The sequence below is a fragment of the Diceros bicornis genome, chromosome X, assembly GCF_020826845.1.
Source record: "Diceros bicornis minor isolate mBicDic1 chromosome X, mDicBic1.mat.cur, whole genome shotgun sequence".
NCBI lineage: Eukaryota > Metazoa > Chordata > Mammalia > Perissodactyla > Rhinocerotidae > Diceros > Diceros bicornis.
In genome coordinates this window covers 41,323,796-41,343,649 of record NC_080781.1, presented here as the reverse complement: position 1 = coordinate 41,343,649, position 19,854 = coordinate 41,323,796, and the positions used below count along the sequence as shown (strand labels likewise).

Below are 19,854 nucleotides of genomic sequence, written 5' to 3'. Positions count from 1 at the left end.
AACCTGAGTCAGCACGGAGTTTTGCCGACTGTCTATATGTGCGAGGTTGTGTGAATCTGGGTTATTGTGCAGGTTTTGAAACTGGTGGGGTTTCATGGAGGGGTGTCGGGCCGTGTGACCATCTGGGGAGCTGGATGGGTGTGGGGGCTGTGGGCCCAGCTGGGTGTGCAGATGGGACACACGACAATCCCCACAACACACGAAGTGCTTGGGCCTGATTGTGCCCTTTGTACAGATCAGGAGACTGAGGCACAGAGAGGGGTTAAGTGACCTGCCTGGGGTCCCACATGGCCGTAGGACGAGGAGAAGCCAAGATTCAAACCTAGGGCTCCCCAGGGGATCCCAGAGTGCAAAGGTCCCTGCATGCACACATGTGCAGACACACACACACACATACATAGCGTTGTGTTCAGGCTCAGGTCCAGAGGAAACAAGGTGGGTTTATGAAAAGAGGGGCCTAGAAACCTCGGGGTGTGTGCGTGTGCGCTTGCGTGCAGCTCTCTGCTGTGTCTCTGCCTCTGAGAGTGGCGTGTGTGGCTTTAGGTGGTGTGTGCTCCCCGTGTGGTGTACGTGTGTACCTGTTTTGTACAGCCCCGTGTGTTTTGTGTTGCTTCTGGGAGTCGTGTGTCCACCTCTGTAAAGCCCGTCTAGGTTGCACACGGAATTGTGGATGTGGTGTTCACCTCTGGGAGCTGTGTGTGTGCCTGAGTGTTAGCTCCTGTGCCGCCTCTGGATTGTTTCCCTGTTATGCTAACTAGAGGATCCCGTAACCCCCAGCCCAACACGGTGCCTCTCAGCGCCCCGGAATGACGCCAGGCATTTGGGAAATGAGGAAGGTGGGGGTGAGGCCTGAAGGTCAATCGGTCACCCTCAGCCTGTGGGCTTCCTGTGCCTGTCGGGAACCGGGAACCGCCCCCGGCCCCAGCATCCCCTCCGGGAAGGCGGGAAGGCCGAACCCCGTCTCTCCTGGTGGGGCAGCCGTCCGCTCGGCCGAGGGAGGGGGCGTGGCCCTGCTCGTGCATCCGCGCATGGTGGGGCAGGGGTTGGCCGAACCGGCCCCTCTAGCCCGCCCCGGGTCGGGGTCTGGGGAGACTTGAGGCATCCCCACTCCAGAGTGTGCGAGTGTGAGTCCGTGTCTGTGCACGCATACACCCAGGAGTGTTGTCTGTATACTTAGGAGGGTTGTGGGTGTCTCTGATTGTATGTATGCCTCTCCGTTTGTACATATGGCATATTCTCTGTGTCCCTAGATATACTTTTGTGTGCCCAGGTGTGTGGTGTGGGTCTCTATGTTATAGGTCGCAGTGGTTACATGAATCCCTAGGAGTGTGTGTACCTGTGTATGTGGTGTAGGTCCTTCTGTTTGTTGTGCACATGCCTAGGAGTGGTTGTATGTCTGTGAGTGTTGAATATGTTGTGTGTGCCTGTTAGAGTTGTGTGTGCCTCTGCATTCTGTGACTGTGCCTCTGCGGGTTGTTTGTGTCTATATTGCATGGGTAATCATTCACGTTGTGTGTGTCCCTCTGTTATGTGGCTTTGGGCGAGAGGAGGGTGGCTGTGTGTCTGCGCCCAAAAGTGTTGACTGTGTGTCTACAAATGTTGGGTGTGTGCTGTTGGGCAAGGAGGCTGGCCAGGAGTGCCGGCCCCAGCCCCACACTAACCACCTGGCTGGCTGAATGACTGTGTGGGTCTCTGTGCAGCCGGAAAGCGAGGTGTGCTCTGGAGCCTGTGTTGGTTATGGGTCTTTCCATCTTGTGGGTCTCAAAGTGCATGGGCATCTCTGGGTTGGTTTGTGTAGATCTGAGCCCTGAGGGTTTGTGTGTATGTCTCTAGGTTGTGTATGAGCGTGGATGAGGCTTACCTACAAGGCCTGACTGAGGGGTCCAGTTGCTACATGTTCACCACCACACCCCCACGCACGCACATGCACACACTCACTTCTCTATCATCCATTCACTGTAAAAATAGACTTTCCCTTTTCCGGAAAAGTCCCCCACCCTTATCCCATGTGTCTGCCCAGGAAAGCAGAGGCGGGAAGTCTGCCACTGGAGGTGGTGGAGGGAGGAACAGGCGGCCAGGGTTCTGGGTTCGATTCTGGGCTTGGAGGCACTGTGTGACCCCCCAGCTGCTGTCTGCCTGTCTCTGACTCGCCTCTTCTGGGAAATGGCTCCTAACGTGGCTCCCACTGGATCGGCTCCCCTCAGCACCACCCCCACCCCTGGTGGTCAGCCCTCCTGCCCTGACCATGCTCTGCCTTCCCACCCCACCAGCTCAGCAGCACAACGTACCCTGTGGTTGTGAAGATGGGACATGCACACTCTGGGATGGGCAAGGTGAGTCCCCAATTGGGGTGCGTACATGTGGGTGTTTGTAAATGGTGCATGCTCCTGGCATTGTGAGTTTGTATGTAGGTGTATATTGTGTATTCAGTGCACATGAGTGATTCCGTATGATTGTGTGTCCTGGGGTGTCTTTATCTATTTGTATGTTTTTCCTCACATTCTTAGATTTTGTTGGCCCAATTTACTATTATGCATTCTGCCAGTTTTACGTGTCGTTATTTTGTTAGTGTGTCCAGAATTGTGTCTGTGTACACGCATGCCTCTGTGTGGAACACACACAATGTAATCTTTTATGTTCAAGGGTCTTGGGATCCTGTATGCTTTCTACCCATCTGATATTGTCTCTGTGTACATAGAAAGCAGACTTGTAATTTGTGTGTTTGAGTGTGTCTGTGCTTCTGTATGTTTGTATATTGTGTGTACAACTGATTTTGTGTCTGGGTGCCCATGTGCACATAACTGTATATATACACAATTTTTCCACAGCTTTATTGAGACATAATTCACATACCATACAACTTACCCCATTCAAAGTAGACAATTCAATCATTGTTTACAGAGTTGTATACACCCAACTTTGTGTCTGTGTGTACATGTAAAAACCAGGAGACCCAGGATTATGCGTGCTTGAATGCCTTGGTGTGCCCGCTGAAATTTCTGTGTATGCAGCTCACCTGTGTCATTTGTGTGCACGCCCCTGCCCCGAGGCACCCCCACTGCCCACTGCTGCCCAGTCGTGACCAGGCCCTAATCGCCACCCCACTCCCACAGGTCAAGGTGGACAACCAGCATGACTTCCAGGACATCGCAAGTGTCGTAGCACTGACCAAGACGTACGCCACTGCCGAGCCCTTCATTGATGCCAAATATGACGTGCGTGTCCAGAAGATTGGGCAGAACTACAAGGCCTACATGTGAGCAGAGTGGCCAAGGCCCGGGTAGGGGTCCCCTGCCCTGCCCTGTGCAGCCCAGGCCCCCCTGAGCCTCTCTCCTCTCTCCTCTTGTCCCCCAGGAGGACGTCAGTGTCAGGCAACTGGAAGACCAACACTGGCTCTGCGATGCTAGAGCAGATTGCCATGTCTGACAGGTGGGTGGCCAGAGCTCAGGCGGGAAGGGACATGAGGGTGGGAGTGTGGCTGCCCAGGCAAGGTGCTGACAGGCTTCCTTGCCCCACGTCTTGGCAGGTACAAGCTGTGGGTGGATACGTGCTCAGAGATTTTTGGGGGACTGGACATCTGCGCAGTGGAAGCGCTGCATGGCAAGGACGGAAGGGATCACATCATTGAGGTGGGAACACCCAGGGATTGGTGGGGGCACAGAGGGAGGCGCAGGTGCAGGGCAGCAACACTGTAAACTGTGAAGCACTCCATGGCCCAGAAGGTCCACAGTGAATGGCAAAATGTTTAGTAAACTGTAAAGTGCCTTGTGAACTGGGACATCCCTGGCAAATGGCAAAATACTTAGTAAACTCTAAACTGCTCTGTGAACTTGGACATCCTTAGTTAATAGCAAAAGACTTGTTAAACTATAGAGTGCTCTGTGAACTGAGAATGCAAAGCACTTAGTACCCTTTAAAGTGTTCTGTGAACTGACAAGTCTATGGCAAACAGCAAAGCACTTTGTAAACTGTAAAGTACTTTATAAAGAGTGGTGGTTGGGGCCGGCCCAGTGGCACAAGCGGTTAAGTGCGTGCACTCTGCTGCGGTGGCCCGGGGTTCACCGGTTCAGATCCCGGGCGCGCACCGACGCACTGCTTGGCAAGCCATGCTGTGGTGGAAGGAAGTGGAGGAAGATGGGCACGGATGTTAGCCCAGGGCCAGTCTTCCTCAGCAAAAAAGAGGAGGATTGGCAGATGTTAGCACAGGGCTGATCTCCTCACCAAAAAAAAAAAAGAAAGAAAAGAAAAGAGTGGTGGTTGATCCTAAAACACTCTGTAAACTGTAAAGTACCTTATAAATTAGGAAGTGTTTAGTGAACAGCAAAGTGCTTTATAAAATATAAAAAAGGAGCTCTGTAAACTGGGAAGTCCTTGTTATTGAAGCAAAGTGCTTTGAAAATTCTAAAGCTCTTTGTAAACAGCGGTGTCCCTGGTAAACAGTAAAGCAGTTTGTAAACTGTAAAATGCCTTGAAAATTCAGAGTGCTTGGTAAAGAGGAGCGCTTTCTATATGGTAAAGCATTTTGTAAACAGTGGTGCCCTTTACAAAGCAATTTCTAAAGTCTAAACACACCATATATCCCATAGTCCTTTGTAAAGGGCAAGGAGCTTTGTAAACTGTAAAGTACCATGTAAACCACAATGTTCTTTGTAAAGGACAAAGCACCAGCAAACTATAAAGCAGGGTTCGGCCAATGTGTTCTGTCAAGGGCCAGACAGTGCATATTTTAGGCTTTGTGGGCCTTAGAGGCTCTGTTGCAACCACTCAACTTTGCAAAAGCAGCCACAGACAATATGTAAACAAATTGTGAGGCTGTGTTCCGATAAAACTTTGTTTATGGACACTGAAAATTAAATTTCAGATAATTTTCACGTGTTATGAAATCATCTTTTGATTTTTTTCAATCATCAAAAAATGTAAAACCCAGCCTTAGCTCGGGGGCCATACAAAACCAGGTGCTGGGCCGGATTTGGCCCTAATTTGCCGACCCCTGCTCCAAGGACCCCGTAAGCTGTAAGGTGCCTTGTAAGAGACAAGCCTTCCTCAGGGTGCAAAATCAGAGCCTCTCAGACTGAAGCTCCTTTCCTCAGAAGCCGCCGCCACACCTTGTGCCAACAGAACGCACTTGCTCACCGTCACCCTCACGTGCACTTCCTGCCTCTCTCCTCACTGGATCCCTTTTCCTCCCCCAGGTGGTGGGCTCCTCCATGCCACTCATCGGTGACCACCAGGATGAAGACAAGCAGCTCATCGTAGAGCTCGTGGTCAACAAGATGGCCCAGGCCCTGCCCCGGCAGCGGCAGCGGGATGCCTCCCCCGGCAGGGCCTCCCACAGCCAGGTCAGGGCCCTGGCGCTGAGCGAGGGCCAGGCTGGCCCGCGGGAGCTGGTGGCGGGCAGGCCAGCCCTTGGTCATGCTGTGTCACAGAGCTGATCACCAGCAGGCTAAGGGCATCACCATTACACACCCATGGTGGCAACTGATAAATAGCTCTACCCTGAGTTCCCTGAGTGCCTCCTGACCCCTCCCCTGGGAACCTGGGAACAAGTCCCCCACCCCACAACCTGACATCCCCTCAGCTCAGCCACAAATGCAGCAACACCCAGCACACAGGGAACCCATGTCCTTCTGATTGGCTGATGCTCCGCTGGCTGGTAACTATTTTTAACCTCTCCTGCTCCACTCCTCTGCCACAGACTCCATCTCCAGGGGCCCTGCCCTTGGGCCGCCAGACCTCCCAGCAGCCCGCAGGGCCACCAGCTCAGCAACGCCCCCCGCCACAGGGTAAGTGAGGGGCCGGCTTCCTGGGCCCCTGCTGTCCTGGCAGCCCCCTCACCTCTCACTTGCTCACGCTCACGTGTGCACGCTTTCTGTCCGTCCCTCAGGTGGCCCTCCACAGCCGTGCCCAGGCCCCCAACGCCAGGGACCTCCGTTGCAGCAGCGCCCAGCCCCGCAGGGCCAGCAGCACCTTTCGGGCCTTGGACCCCCAGCTGGCAGCCCCATGCCCCAGCGCCTACCAAGTCCCACATCAGCGCCGCAGCAGCCTGTGTCCCAGGCCCCGCCGCTGACCCCGGCTCAAGGCCGCCAATCCCGGCCAGTGGCGGGAGGACCCGGGGCACCTCCAGCAGCCCGCCCGCCCGCCTCGCCATCTCCCCAGCGCCAGGCAGGCCCCCCACAGGCTACCCGGCAGACATCAGTCTCTGGTCAGGCTCCGCCAAAGGCCTCAGGGGCTCCACCCGGTGGTCAGCAGCGCCAGGGCCCACCCCAGAAACCCCCAGGCCCTGCGGGCCCCACCCGCCAAGCCAGCCAGGCTGGTCCCATGCCCCGCACTGGGCCACCCACCACGCAGCAGCCGCGGCCCAGCGGCCCAGGCCCTGCTGGACGTCCCACCAAGCCACAGCTGGCCCAGAAACCCAGCCAGGACGTGCCGCCACCCACCACCGCTGCTGCCGGGGGACCCCCGCACCCCCAGCTCAAGTAAGGGGACTTCACAGTAGCCCTCGCCTTGCTGCTCACAAACAGGCTCCTGCACCAGGAAGGCAGCCCCAGCTCCCAGACTCCTCAGACCCAGGTCCTATCCAGAGGTCCCAAAACCCCTCCCCCAAGCTATCACCCCTCCCAGTCCACAGAGGCTCCTGCCCTCCATCCCAGAGATTTGGCATCAGAATCCCAGAGAAACCCCACTTTCAAATCAGAGTCCTCCCAATAGGCCCTGGGAAAGTGCCCCCCTCCAGCCCCTCTGGGCCCACCTCAGGCACCCCGCTGACCCACCTTCAGTACCTCCCCACCCACTGAATCCTCCTCCCAACCCATCTGGGAGCTTTCCCTGCCAAACTCATCCTCTTCCTCCCCAGCCTGACTCCTCTTGGTCCAATTCATAGTCCTCCTATGTCACTTTACACTGTTCCCAGTCGGTCTTCATACTTTTCCTACAGGCTCCTTTCTGGTCCATCCCCAAATCCTTCTGGTCCATCTGTCTCCTCCCAAATCATCATACCATTCTCTCTGCCTCTTCTGGTCCATTCCAGACCTGCCCCCACCTTAGCTCAAAAGTCCTCCCTGCCCCTCCTAGCCTGTTCTTGGTCCAGATTCTCCTCCAGCTCCCTCCTGTACTCCTTGCCCTTCAACTGGAAACCTCCCTGCCCACATCTTCACCTTTATATCAAACTTCTCCCAGTCTAGCCTAGAATTTGAAGAGAAGATTCAGCCCAAGACTCTTCTCATTAATCCTAGACTTCACCTTGGATCCAAATCCTCCCTGCCTGGCCCAGATCCCACCTCCTGGCCCAAGGCTCCCCCACTCTGCCTGAGAATCCATGAGTCCAGGCCCTTGCTGGTGGGTGGGTGGGTCACAGGCACAGCCCCAGGACCAGAGGGGCAGGGCTGGGCCGGGCCTGGGGTAACGTTGTGTTTCTCTCCCCCTCCTCCCTTCCTCTTCCCCCCTTCCTCCCACACCTCCACCTTGTCTCTCTCTAGCAAATCCCAGTCTCTGACCAATGCCTTCAACCTTCCAGAGCCAGCCCCGCCCAGGCCCAGCCTTAGCCAGGACGAGGTGAAAGCTGAGACCATCCGCAGCCTGAGGAAGTCTTTCGCCAGCCTCTTCTCCGACTGACACCCCACCCTGAGAACCCTCAGATCCCTGGGCAAACCCTCTCTGGGCCCTGAATCCATTGCTCACTTTTGGAATCTCCAAATCCATTGAGAAGCCCTCTCCTGGTTCACAAGATCCCTCTTCTCACTCCTCAGAAAGACCAAGTCCCTGGGGAAACGTCACTCCCGGTCCTAAATCCAATTCTGCCGTTTGGAGTTCCCAAGTCCTTTTAGAAACCCACTCCCGGTCACCTCAAGACCTACTTCTCAGTTTTAGAACCTCCAAATTCCTGAAGACCTCCACTCCTGGTCCCCCCAGGGTGCACTTTTCTTCCCGGAAGCTCCCAAACACCACGCAACCCATTCTGGCCCTAACACCGCTGAGTCCCCTCCTGGAGCTCTAAAAGTCCTGGAAAACTCTACTCCTGGTCCCAGATCCCTCAAGCACACCACGTAATCCATCAGCATTTCCCAGATCCTTAAGAAACCCCTACCTTTGAGACCCTTGCCATGGCTCTCCCATCTCTGGAGATCCACCTCTTCAAATGCCACCACCCAGCCCCACAAAGATTTCCCTTTACCTCCCCTCCAACCGCATTCAACACCCTGGGAGCTCCTCCTACTGCTAGGACCCCTCAGTTCCCCAGGGACCTCCGCCCCACTTTTTTGCCTCCAACAGCTGTCTTTAAATATGCAAACTCCACCGTTCCTCCCAGAATCCTTTGCACACGGAAGGCCAGTGGTCCCCCACTTCCCCACCTTTGCTGTGATGTCTGTGTCTGTGACTGACGTGGCCTCCTCGCGTGCCGTGCTTGGCATATGTGGTCCTCGTTCATCGTGCCGCCTGTGGTGATGCGTGCAGTGGCGCTGTTTGTGTGGTCCGCACCTCCTCCCAACCTCCATTCCCTGCCTGGACTCACTCACCCTCACCCCTCAGCGGCTCTGAACCCCACGAGAAGAGTCGAGAAGCAAAATAAACAAGCAAAGGCCCAGCAGAATTCTGTGCTTCTTGGTGAAGAAAGAGGGGAGTCCTTGAATGGCGAGGGAGACACCAGGGACCCCCAAATCCACACGGAGTGCTGGGGACCCCAAAATCCAGTGGAAGGCACATCAGGCACAAATTCCAGAGAGGTTCTGAATGGAATCCCTGCCACAAATCCCAGCCATTGGAGTCGGAGGAGCTCCCGAATTTAGAAGTATCCCCAAAGCCAAGAGGAAACCAAATTATGGAGGAGGCAGGGGTCTCGGTCTTTGGGGGGTCCCCCAATTCCAGAGGAACTAGAAAAGCACATGGAGATGAGGGACCCCCTCATCTCCAGCGCGGAGACGGGGGATCTTGAGGCAGTTATCAGGGCAAAGACGAACATTGATTGGTTGGTGGGCAGGGCTCCTTGGCGTGGCAGGCTGAGATTGGCTCCCTGGTGGCTGGGGGTGGGGCCTAAGGCACAAGGCGGGCTGCGCTGAGTAGGCAGGCAGGCAACTCGTCAGCCTGGGTACGGTGCAAGGAGGGTTCGGAGGCACTCCGCTCAATCTTGGGGAGTGACCGCTGCAGCAGCTCAATGGTGGCCAGAATCTGGGGGCGGGGGTGGGTGAGGAGGGGCGTCCAGAGCCACATGGGCACCCCAACACCCCCAGCCCCCAGCCTAATGGGGAAGCACACACACACTGTCTGAGCCTTGATGACCCACGGTTCACATTCACACCTCAGAGTCTTCCTCCTCCTCAGAGTCCTCCTCCCCAGGGTGTCCAGCCCTCCCACCTGGCCCACCTGAGGGAAGAGGGGCCGCTCCTCCCGCTGGAACTTGAGGCAGTCAGCCAGCAGGCGCCGCATGGCCTTGGGGCAGTTGCTGGAGATTTTGCTGAGGTCCGGGGACAGATAGCCACGGCCCACCATAAAGATAATCTGGGGGGGGCACGAATGGGGTGATGGGGGGGTCTGGGCTAGGAGGCCCAGGGAATTCTGGGTCTCTAGGGACTTGGAAGGCTTCTTTTTGGGGAACTAGGGTATTCTGGATATTGAGGCCCAGAGGATTGTGGGTATCTTGTGGATCTAAGGAGTCTGGGTCTCTGAGGACTTGAAAGGATTCTCTGCTTGCAGAACAAAGGAACTTAAGCTTGGGGGAAGTGAAGGCTGATAGGTGTCTGAGGCCCAGAGGATTATGGGTACACAGGTTTCTAGAGGGCTTAGGGGCCTGGAAAGTATTGAGTCTGGGGGAAACATGAAGTTCTTGGTCTGGAGGGAGCTAAAAGAAGTCTAGCCCTCAGGAGCTTGTATTTCTGTGGAGGTCTGGGGCCTGAGGACTATGGGTCCACGTGGCCTGTAGGACTGTGAGTGCTCAGGGCCCAAAGACTATTGGTCTCCAGAGCCTAGAGGATCCTGGGTTTCTGAAGGCCTGGGAGATTCCGGGCCTTGAACCTGGAGAGCTGTGAGAGTCTGGAGCCTAGAGTATTGTGGGTTCCAGAGCCACAAAATCTGCCAGATACCCAAGGCCTTAATGATTGTGGGTATGTGTGAGTATTCCAGAAACACAAAGGTATTCTGTTTCTCGGAGAAATGGGGTTCTGGGCTTTGGGGACTTGGGGGATTTTGAGTACCTGGGTCAGAGGACTGCAGGTATCTAGGAGCTCAGAGGGCTTCTGGGTGTTTGGGGCCTTAGGGAGATTCTGGGTATAGGGGATTCAGAAGATTTTGGACTTTGAGGACCCAGAGGATTGTGGATGTGGGGGAAGGAGGGGATTCTGGGTAGGGGAGACCCAGAGGATTCTGGGAGTTCTCAGCCCAGAAAATTTGGGGTTTCTGGGGGAACTGTGGCATTCTTGGTCTGTGCAAAGGAGGAGATCTGGAGTTTGGAGGCTGAGGAGATCCCTTAGCCTGGGAGATTGCAGGTAAGGTGTAGGCTCACCTGGTCACGGCTGCCAATGTGGCTGTAAGGCAGTGAGCCGGTCATGAGCTCATAGAGCACAACCCCATAGGCGTAGACATCCGACTGGAAGCTGTAAGGGTTCGGGTCCTGCATACGGATCACCTCAGCCGCCTTCAATAGGCCAGACCAGGCAGGGGGGCCATGGAGGTCAGCAAATGGCTGGCCCATAGTCCCAGATCCCACTAGCCACACTGGGGACAACTCACGTACCATCCACGTGAGGTGAAACGTGAGCAGTCCAGACACCCACACCACCCCCCACGTCCCAGCCCAGGAGCCCACATCCCTATGGGCCCCCAATCCCGCCTGGCCCAACTCACCATCCACAGCACAGAGCCCGAGGGCTGCTCCAAGGGCTGGGCCCCGCTCCACCGCGTCTTCACCGTGGCCAGGCCGAAGTCACCGATCTTCACTGTGAGCCCCTCGTGTAGGAAGATGTCCACTGGGGTCAAGGGCCACTACAGGGACTCCCAACAGCCACGCCTCTCACCCTGACTGGGGGGCTCTTGTTAATGCCTCCACACCAGTCATGCCTCTAACCCTGACCAGAAGCCCCCCGATGTCACACAAACTAGCCACAACCTTGACCTGGGTGGGGAGTTCCAATTAATTCCCCCTATACTTGGCCCCCCTGTGACTCCTGACCAGGAAGCCCCTCTAAGGGCACCCATACCCACCATGCCTGGGACCCTGATCAGGAACTCCCCATATTGCCCTCCACAACTGCAGCTCCACAGACCCTGACCAGAGTCCCCAAGGACAGCACCTGAAGCAGCCACAGCCGTGACTCCTGGCCAAGAGACCCCCATCAAAGGCCCCTCACCAGCCACAGCTCTGCCACCTGGCAAGGGGCCATGCCACACGTGCCCCTCGCTGTTCGTCCCCAGAAAGCCCTCCACAAGAGCCATCCCTCTAAGCCCTCACCCTGTTTGACGCCCCCACCCCAGCCCAGCCCCGAGACAGGGACAGGTAGATACTGTTAGACTTGAGATCTCGATGGATGATGTTCTTGGCATGAAGGTAGCTGTGGGGGTGGAAGCAAGTGGCAAATTGGCTGGGGCTATCTCATCACCCCACCCCCAGATTCCCCAGGCCCCTCCCAGTCCCCACACTGGGAGGCTCACTCCATGCCCTGGGCAGTCTGCCGGGCCACGTCGATGAGCTGGACCATGTCGAAGCGGGTGTCGGCTACATGTAGGTGGTGATAGAGGCTGGAGCCCTCGCACCACTGCGTGATGATGGCAAATCCCGGCCGGGTCATGAAGCCCATGAACAGCAAGATGTTGACATGACGCGTCTTCCTGCAGGCAGGGAGGGCGGTATCAGGGCAGGGAGGAAAAATAGCAACTGTCACTCACTTTCTGAGCATCAGGAATGGCACTGTCATCATTTCCACTGTCTTTCAGGAGGCTCAGGGCCAGACTGTGGCCAAATTCAACGAATTTGTGAGACAGTTAGCTGAGCTATGATTCCATGCTGGGGGCTTACGTCCTGAGCTTTTTCCCAAAAGCAGGAGGGAGGGATTACCGCCCCCACCCCTCTACTGACCAGTAGCCTCTTAATCATTAACACTTGCCACACCTCTGACCCTGACCATGACCTGGGCCTGTGATGATTTTACAGATGAGAAAGTGGAATGCCAACCTTCTCCACTGATCTATCAGCATAATATTGATAAAATGCCAGGTAAAAATATCAGTAACATGTGATGATATCCTATTAATCACCACGAGAGGCTTAGAGGTAAAGAGTTTGGAGTTTGGACTCAAATTAGATCCTATGTTCCAATCCAGGCTTCCTAGGTACTCACTGTGCAACCTTGGGAGGACACTTAACCTCTCTGTGCCTCATTTTCCTCAACTGTAAAACTGTGATTATTATATTAGCTACTTTATAGGAATGTTGGGAGGAATAAGTGAGGAAATCATCTGTAAGGTGCTTTGAACAGCACCTAACACACGTAAGCACTGAAAGTTTCCCTACCCTTCTTGTTCTCACTACTGGGGACCTGGGTTTACCTCACAGAAACTGTCACACTGGCCATATGAGTCTGTCTGCCCTCATTTAGAAGAAAACCTTCCTTCCTTACAGAAGTATTAACTACAGTCATAATGGTAACACAAATGCAAACAACATCCACGACGCTCTACAATTCTGCTCATGTCACAGCAGATAACAGAGCGCGTGAGCACTCTTCAGAGCAGTCAGATTATGGTTACAATATTAATATAATGCAAATGAACAGCATGCTCAAGGCATCGCCATTTCACAGAGAAGAACGGAGACTACAAGTTTTCTTACTGTGGCATCCATTATGAGGATAAATATTAAAACAGCACAAGGAATTATGATAACATCAACTCTAAGGTAATTGTGCCCATTTGTCAAAGAGGAAAGCCCAGGCTGGGAACCCCGGCAGCGGAAGTAAGCAGGGCGGCAAGAAGGGAAAGCCAGGGCTTCTCGGCATGCATGAATACAGTATTAATGATATATTAAGTAAAGCCACCACTCATTAAACAATGATTAAATTATGGTTCTGATTATAGTTAATAACACTGTTCTGTAAATTATGGCGTTACCATAACTAGTAACAAGAATGCAACACAATAAACATAACACTGATGTAGTACAAGCAGAGGGGAAGGAAGGACCAAGCCCTCCTGGCGACGCAGTTAACTAACATCATGCTATTCACGTTAAGTACACGAAGTAACGTTAATGAGGTCCTGCGGCCATCCCCATTTCACAGCAGGCAAACGAGAAGACTCATGTTGGCGGCAGAGCCGTTTATTAATATCAATATTAACCCAAACACAAACAATAACATCATCAGAGGTCCTCTAAACCTACCCATTTCCCAGAGGGGAAAAAGGCATCCTTGAGAGAGAGAGAACTTCAATCACGGTTCTAACGCCACACAAACACGGGTGATGCGCGGGAAGCGCCCTGAGCATGGCCCTTCCCCAGAGAGGCGCCGAGGCTGTGCCCGCCGCCCCCACCCCTCACCCCCACACGCGTGCAATCTCACCTGAGCACCTGCATCTCGTTCTTGAAGGCCTGGGCCTGCTCAGCTGTGGGTTGGGCCACCTTGAGCACCTTCACGGCCACATCACCATGCCACCGCCCGCGAAACACGGTGCCAAACGAGCCCGTCCCGATCCTCTTCAGCAGCTGCACCTCACTGGGTGGCACCTCCCAGTAATAGCCTGAGTCCCGGTACCCCAGATTCTTCTGTGGGCCACATGGGGGGCATCTCAGGGGCCTGCCCACATCCCTCATCACTCAGCCTGTGGTGCCCCCCAAAGGTTCCCCCTGGAGCTTACCACTTTCTTCTTGTCATCAGCCAAGGACTTCCGCTCCCGCTGCTCTGATGGGGACTTGGAATGTGGGGACTTCCTCCCCGAGGACACACTGGCCGGGCTGGGGCTCCCCCGGGAGGCTCCATCACCACCACTTCTACTACCAGCAGCTGTGGTTGTGGAGAGGGTGTGAGTGGAAGCAAGCAGGGTGGCGGGCGGGCTCAGGGCGCAGGCAGTGGGGGGCTCACCATCAGTGCTGAAACTCTGGGCAGTGGAAGAAGACGGACGGGAGTCAGAGAGAGGACATGGAGGCCAACAGGAATGGCTCTCCCTTCTGCCCGCTGCTGCCCGGTGACCGCCCCCCGACACCAACCTGGATGAGGCTGGAGTCCATGGGGGCTGTGGTGCTAACCATATGGACGTTGGGGGTGGACGTGGAGCGGATGCGCTGCAGGGGGGCGTTGGCCGAGGCAGGGAAGGGGAAGTGCTCAGGGTCACGGTGCTGGGTGCAGGAGCTGGCAGGGGAAAGGCTGTGAGATCACCGTCGAATGAACAGGAGACCCAATAAAGCCGCCCCCAGCCCCAGCGTAACGGTGTGTTTAGCTCACACAGAGTAAACATCCACTGTCATTACTATTATTCATTTCTTCCAGAAACATTTATTGAGTGCCTGCCGTGAGCCAGATACCATTCTAGGGAGTGGAAATAAAACTGAGAGCGAAACAAATAAAAGTTCTTGCCCTCGTGGGGCTGATGTTCCAGGAGGGAGAGAGAGAAATAAAAAACAAATAGTTAATATGTCCAATAGTGATAGGTGCAATAAAAAAATAAAGCAATGTAAGGAGACAGACAGTGCCCCCGGTGATGTCAGGAAAGGCTTCTCTGAGATGACATGTGAGCAAAGACCTAAAGAAGGGACAGTGAGCCACACAGATAGTGGGGGAAAGAGTAACATATGATATTTCATAACTAAATGTATTATTCAAATATATTATGTATTATATAATATACAGCATATTATCTATATTAAAAAGGCAATGTTTCAAAATATACATATCACAATGTTATATGTTATACATATACGTACATGTTATACATGATACACGTTACATATATTATAATGTTACAAAAATATTTCTTAATGTTCCCTTCACTATCCTGAAATGAAATTCATAAGTAATTAATCCACATACACCCATAATTAAAAATAACACAATACCCTAACTTTACTATTTTCTATACCATAGTCCCCCTTATCCGTGGTTTCACTTTCCCCGGTTTCAGTTTTCCACGGTCAACCGCAGTCCGAAAATATTAAATGGAAAATTCCAGAAATAAACAATTCATAAGTTTTAAACTGTGTGCTGCTCTGAGCAGCGTGTTGAAATCTTGCGCTGTCCTGCTCCATCCCACTCGGGACGTGAATCATCCCTTTGTCCAGCATATCCACACTGTATACCCTACCCACCCGTTAGCCCATTCATTAGGAAAAAACATCGTATCTACAGGGTTCAGTACTATCCGCGGTTTCAGGCATCCACTGGTGGTCTTGGAATGTATCCTCGACAGATAAGGGGGGACTACTGTATTACATAAAAATATATGATGGTCTACATTATATAAAAATATAACACATGATATAATAAGAAACCTACCATATAAATATAGATATTATAAAATATACAATATAGACATATAAAATGTGTATTATATAAACTTATGATGTATTAGAATAATAATATATTTTAACATAGAAATACTATAGTATTATAATGCTTAACATAAAGGAGAAATAAAAGGGAAATTATGATAAAATAACATGTATTTCAAAGTGGAAAGGCTTAAGCATGGTGATACTAGAATAATTAACAAAGCAGTTAGATGCTCATATATATTTATAATTAAGAAGAACTTATTATTCTGCACCAGATCTTTTCTAAGCACTGAACATCTTAACTCTAACCCTCACTAGAACCTATGTGGTAAAAAGTATCATTATCCCCTCTTTATAGATGAAAAAACTAAGGCCCAGAGAGATTAGATGACTTGCCCAAGGTCCCATAGCTCCATGCCCTTACTCACACTTGTAGGTGCTCAATAAATGTTTGTCAAGTAAACGAGTGAATAAACTATGGCTTGTGGTCTACAGAGGCCTCTAGATCTTTTTCTCCTAACAGAGGCCCTTTGGCTAAGGCATCCCTACCTGGGACCCTGAGGGGTTAGCGGCTCATTCAGGGGGCGGTTCGAGGGAGCCTCGTGCTGTCTGGAGCCTCCGGACAAATCCTGGACACTGTGGTGGAACCTTGAGGGCATTAAGGGTGTAGAGCAAGGGGATACGGGTCAGCTGTCTGTAAGAGCCTTGTGGCTGGGCCTTTGTCCTCCCCATACCCCCACCCACCCCAGGCCAGGCTCACTGTCGGCGGTTGGTACTCATGTCGACACAGACTGTGGGGACCTTGGAGGAACAATGCTGGTGGAACTTGTAGCCACAGGTTTGGCAGCGGAAGCCATGGAACAGAAACTTAAGGCAGAAGTCACAGAACGCCAGGCTGAAGAAGGTCTTCCGTACCTGCTGCCACAGAGCGGGGAAGGGTGAGGCCTGGTCAGGGGCCCTCCCCCCAGGCCCACGGTCTGCCCCCACCATGCACCCCGCACTCACAAAATTGTGCATGGTCAGCGGGACGTCTTCGAGGACCTCCACAATGAGCTCCTCGCCATCCAGGGGGGCAATGGCTGTGTCCCAGGCAGTGACTGTCTTTCTCCTGCAGGAGGCATGGAAGGGAGTGAATGGGAGGGTAGACGGGGGCCATGAGGAGGCAAGGAACACCCAAAAGTCCCTCCAAGCCTGCCATCCATGGAGTAATATCTGGCTTGTTTAATTCTCATCACAACAACTCCAGGAACTAGTTGCTATCCTTGCCCCCATCTTCCAGATGGGGAAACTGAGGCTCAGAAGGATAAAGTGACTTGTCCAGGCCACAAGGGATTGTGAGTGGCTGGACAGTGTGAAGAGTCCAGGCTTTAAACCACAAGGCAAGAAGCAAATGAGATAGTGAATAAACAACTAAGAAGAGCCAAGCAAGCCCCTGAAACAGCGACTGATGAGGCATTGAAACAACAAACAAGAAGCAATGTGTGAACCGAATAAAAAAATGAAGGAGCCCCAGGACAGAGGAAGGCATGGAAGGTCAGGAAGACCCAACTCGCCAGACAGAGGATGGGGAAACGGAGGAAGGAGAGAGCTGACAAACTGACGAAATAGGGAAAGAACAAAACAGATGGACTCCAGGAGGAGGTGACAGAGCACAGTGACGACCTGGAGGCCAAGGAGACAAGGTGTGGATCTTACAGGCCAATGAACTAATGAAGTCAGGCGTCACAGATTCACTGAACTCAGGGCAGACTAGTGGCAACTCCAGGACAGAGTGAAGAAGGAGGGGATGGGAGGACGGGCACTCAGCAGGGGGGATGGGGGGTACACTTACCCCTTGATGAGCCGGTAGACCACACAGCAATCCTGGTTGAGACCCCGCACCTTGAGGGCCTTGTCTAGAGAATCGTAGACGCTCATGCCATCCCGGACAGTCACCTGTGGGGGACGTGTGTGTGCAGATGTAGGGGGTCAGTGGCCAACAGAGACCCCAGCCGACTCTCCCATCCCTCTGCAAAAGCCTCCTCCCAGCCCTAGTCACCCTTCTGACCTAAGATTTCCAGCTGGGGCCATCCCCGCCCCACGCCCGTTTTGCTGCCAGCAGACTCACCACTGTGCGTTGCTTGTTGGGCAGGTACACTTTGACAGTGCCCACTGCCCGGGATGGCTCGGCCCCATTGGCAGGGGGGCCCCGTGGTGGATCCATGGAGCCTAGGACTTTGTCAAGACGGGCTGACGTGGGGCTGGGCAGGTGCCATGGGGCTCCTAGAAGACAGAGGAGGAATTCAGAGGTCCAATAATGATAGTCTGGAAGCAAAGACAGGGGACAAAAAAATTCAGTCTCGGGCTCCACGTCATCCCCTGTAGCCTAATTTCCACACAACAGCCCAAAGGATCCTGTTAACGCCTTGAAGTGGATCCAGTTCCTCCTCTGCTCAGCCCCTCCTGTTTGTCTCACTCTTAAGTGCCAAGGTCTCCGGTTCACTGCATGGGACGGAGTGGGGGTGGGGGACAACACAATGAGAGGCAGCAAACACTGTCCTGGAGGGCACAGGAGTCCACAAGTCTCTGTGCTGGGGGCTAACAGGGAAGTCAGCACACACTGCACTGCCACCTGTTAGGTACATAAGGGACATGAAGAGGCTGTCCCGGCTTTTAATGGAGAAGGGGGTTACCAGAAACTGGTGAGGGAGGAGTCACAGACAGGTGATGGGGAATGAATGAGGATCATCAGATATTGGCCTTAGTTTGGGGGAAATGGCAGTTGCACCAAAGAGTGTCCTTAAGGGCACTGTGGGCATCCCCAAGCCCTGGGCTGTAATGATTGTGGGCCCACAAACACGGTGGTAGGTGGCTGATGGGAGTCACCAGACTGTGATGGGGAGTTCACAGAGGCTCAGCAGACACTATGCTAAAAGGAGATGTAACAGGGGTCACTAGGGACTGTACCGGGGAGAAGAGTGGATAATGGGGGTCACCAGACACCGTCATGGGGAAAAGGAAGGTAATGGCGCATCACCAGACACTGCTGAGGTGAGATGAATGGGACTAAAGCAGGCGCGGGGGGCCTCCAAAATTCTCCCTGACAACTAATGAAGGGGCCACAGACATATAACTGGTGATAATGGAAGGAGGCCGGGGAAGATTAAGGAGGAGTAATGGAGAAATCCTCAAACATTCTCCTAGTGGGTCAGACACTGATCCAGAGTAAGGAAAGCGAGTAGTGAGCCGCGTCTCCACGCACTCCCTGCTGTTGGTAAGGAGCAGTCATCAGATACCTTAAGGAGGTTAAAAGGTAATACAGCCACAACACACCACAGCCCAAGCCCCTTTCGGGCCAGCCCCGCCTACCGAGGGCCTTCTAGTTCTGCGCAGGCGCGCTGCCACAAGCGGCGGGCGAAACCATCCCCCGCAGCCTTGCACCCCTATTCCTGTCTACCCCCCCCCGCCGTCGACGATGGTCTCGCCCCGGGTCAAACCACTCCTCCGGTTCCGGGCGGGGGGCGCCGGGGCCCAGGCGCAGCCATCCTGGAGCTGAGCTTTCGGTCCCGGCTCCCTGCCCGTGCCCGGCGGTCGCTCCAAAAACCTAACCCTGCCGGGCCCGCCCTCACCTGTCACGCCGCTACGGCCGTCGCCGCCTCCATCTTGGGCCTGTCTTCTTGTTTCCTCGCAGAGTCCGCCTCCACCGCCCCTCGGGCTTTCGCCATTGGCTCCGTAGGACTCAGCCCTCCATCTTTATTGGATTAGGGTCACGCCTGTCAAGGCAGGACCGGCGGAATGTGGGTCGTGTTCCGGATTAGGAGGGGCTGCCTGAAACGTCATGGTCTGGGGCAAATTCGCACGTCCTGACTCGCGCAGGCGCAGTCGAGAGGAAACCTGTGTGCCATGGGCTTTAACCCCAATCGTGCCATGGCGGAATAAAGCAGGGCTTTTTTCGGTCACTTGAGGCTGACTTTAGGGGTTCCTGAGTCTGGGCGGGAAATTCTTAAGCGCCCTTTGTGCTCTAGTGACCCAGAGCCCTAAGTACCCATTTGGGATTTCCCTGTGTCTCAGTTTTACCATCTTTGAAATGGGTTGGAATAAGCTGAAATATCTGCAATGTTTTTCAGTTTTAAAAGGCTGTAGTCATAGCCTTTGATAACAACAGGTCTCTAGTGTGGCCGGCGCTGGGAGTCTGGCCCTAGGAGGGTCGGCCTGCTCTTCTGAGAGCATTCCTTTGGAATGCAGTTAAGTATTTTGAAAGACTAGTTGTAGATGGCCAGGTGAAGAGGGGAGGGAAGTGTGGATCTGGAATGGGGCACAGTGCAGGGAAACGTGTGGAGCTCTTGTAGGGTAAATACAAATTTTTTTAAAGTTGAATTTTCCCTGGTGTCAAAAGTGAAAGAGACTTT

At 53.7% G+C, this 19,854-nt stretch overlaps 2 protein-coding genes across 8 annotated transcripts in view; one reads left to right on the top strand and one right to left on the bottom strand.

The window, feature by feature from the left end:
* Positions 1–8,697, top strand: part of SYN1 (synapsin I) — a 43,778-nt gene extending 35,081 nt beyond the window's left edge. Inside the window, exons 6-13 of one of the 2 annotated variants that reach the window (XM_058535747.1) lie at positions 2,271–2,333; positions 3,114–3,256; positions 3,355–3,429; positions 3,527–3,629; positions 5,193–5,339; positions 5,696–5,783; positions 5,885–6,476; positions 7,476–8,697. In XM_058535747.1, coding sequence (XP_058391730.1) covers positions 2,271–2,333; positions 3,114–3,256; positions 3,355–3,429; positions 3,527–3,629; positions 5,193–5,339; positions 5,696–5,783; positions 5,885–6,476; positions 7,476–7,611 — 1,347 coding nt within the window. In that variant the 3' untranslated portion in view covers positions 7,612–8,697. The remainder of the gene's footprint in view (positions 1–2,270; positions 2,334–3,113; positions 3,257–3,354; positions 3,430–3,526; positions 3,630–5,192; positions 5,340–5,695; positions 5,784–5,884; positions 6,477–7,475) is intronic. The other variant, XM_058535748.1, reaches the window with a different exon arrangement.
* ARAF (A-Raf proto-oncogene, serine/threonine kinase) lies at positions 8,578–19,238 on the bottom strand. Of its 6 annotated transcripts, none has more exons than XM_058535751.1 (16): positions 19,075–19,238; positions 17,871–17,947; positions 17,574–17,728; positions 17,298–17,401; positions 16,472–16,574; positions 16,227–16,381; positions 16,016–16,114; positions 14,186–14,327; positions 13,837–14,076; positions 13,542–13,744; positions 11,638–11,814; positions 11,477–11,537; positions 10,834–10,938; positions 10,493–10,624; positions 9,358–9,492; positions 8,578–9,162 (listed from the first exon to the last, which is right to left on the bottom strand). In XM_058535751.1, exons 3-16 carry the CDS (start codon positions 17,667–17,669, stop codon positions 9,028–9,030), a joined length of 1,887 nt encoding a protein of 628 aa, XP_058391734.1. In that variant the 5' UTR covers positions 17,670–17,728; positions 17,871–17,947; positions 19,075–19,238; the 3' UTR covers positions 8,578–9,027. The 6 variants fall into 6 exon arrangements, with proteins under 6 accessions (XP_058391734.1, XP_058391737.1, XP_058391732.1 ...); XM_058535754.1 differs by lacking the exon at positions 19,075–19,238 and having other exon boundaries at positions 13,837–13,982; positions 14,061–14,076; positions 14,186–14,342; positions 17,871–18,504; XM_058535749.1 differs by lacking the exon at positions 17,871–17,947.
* Between the last annotated feature and the right edge of the window lie 616 nt (positions 19,239–19,854).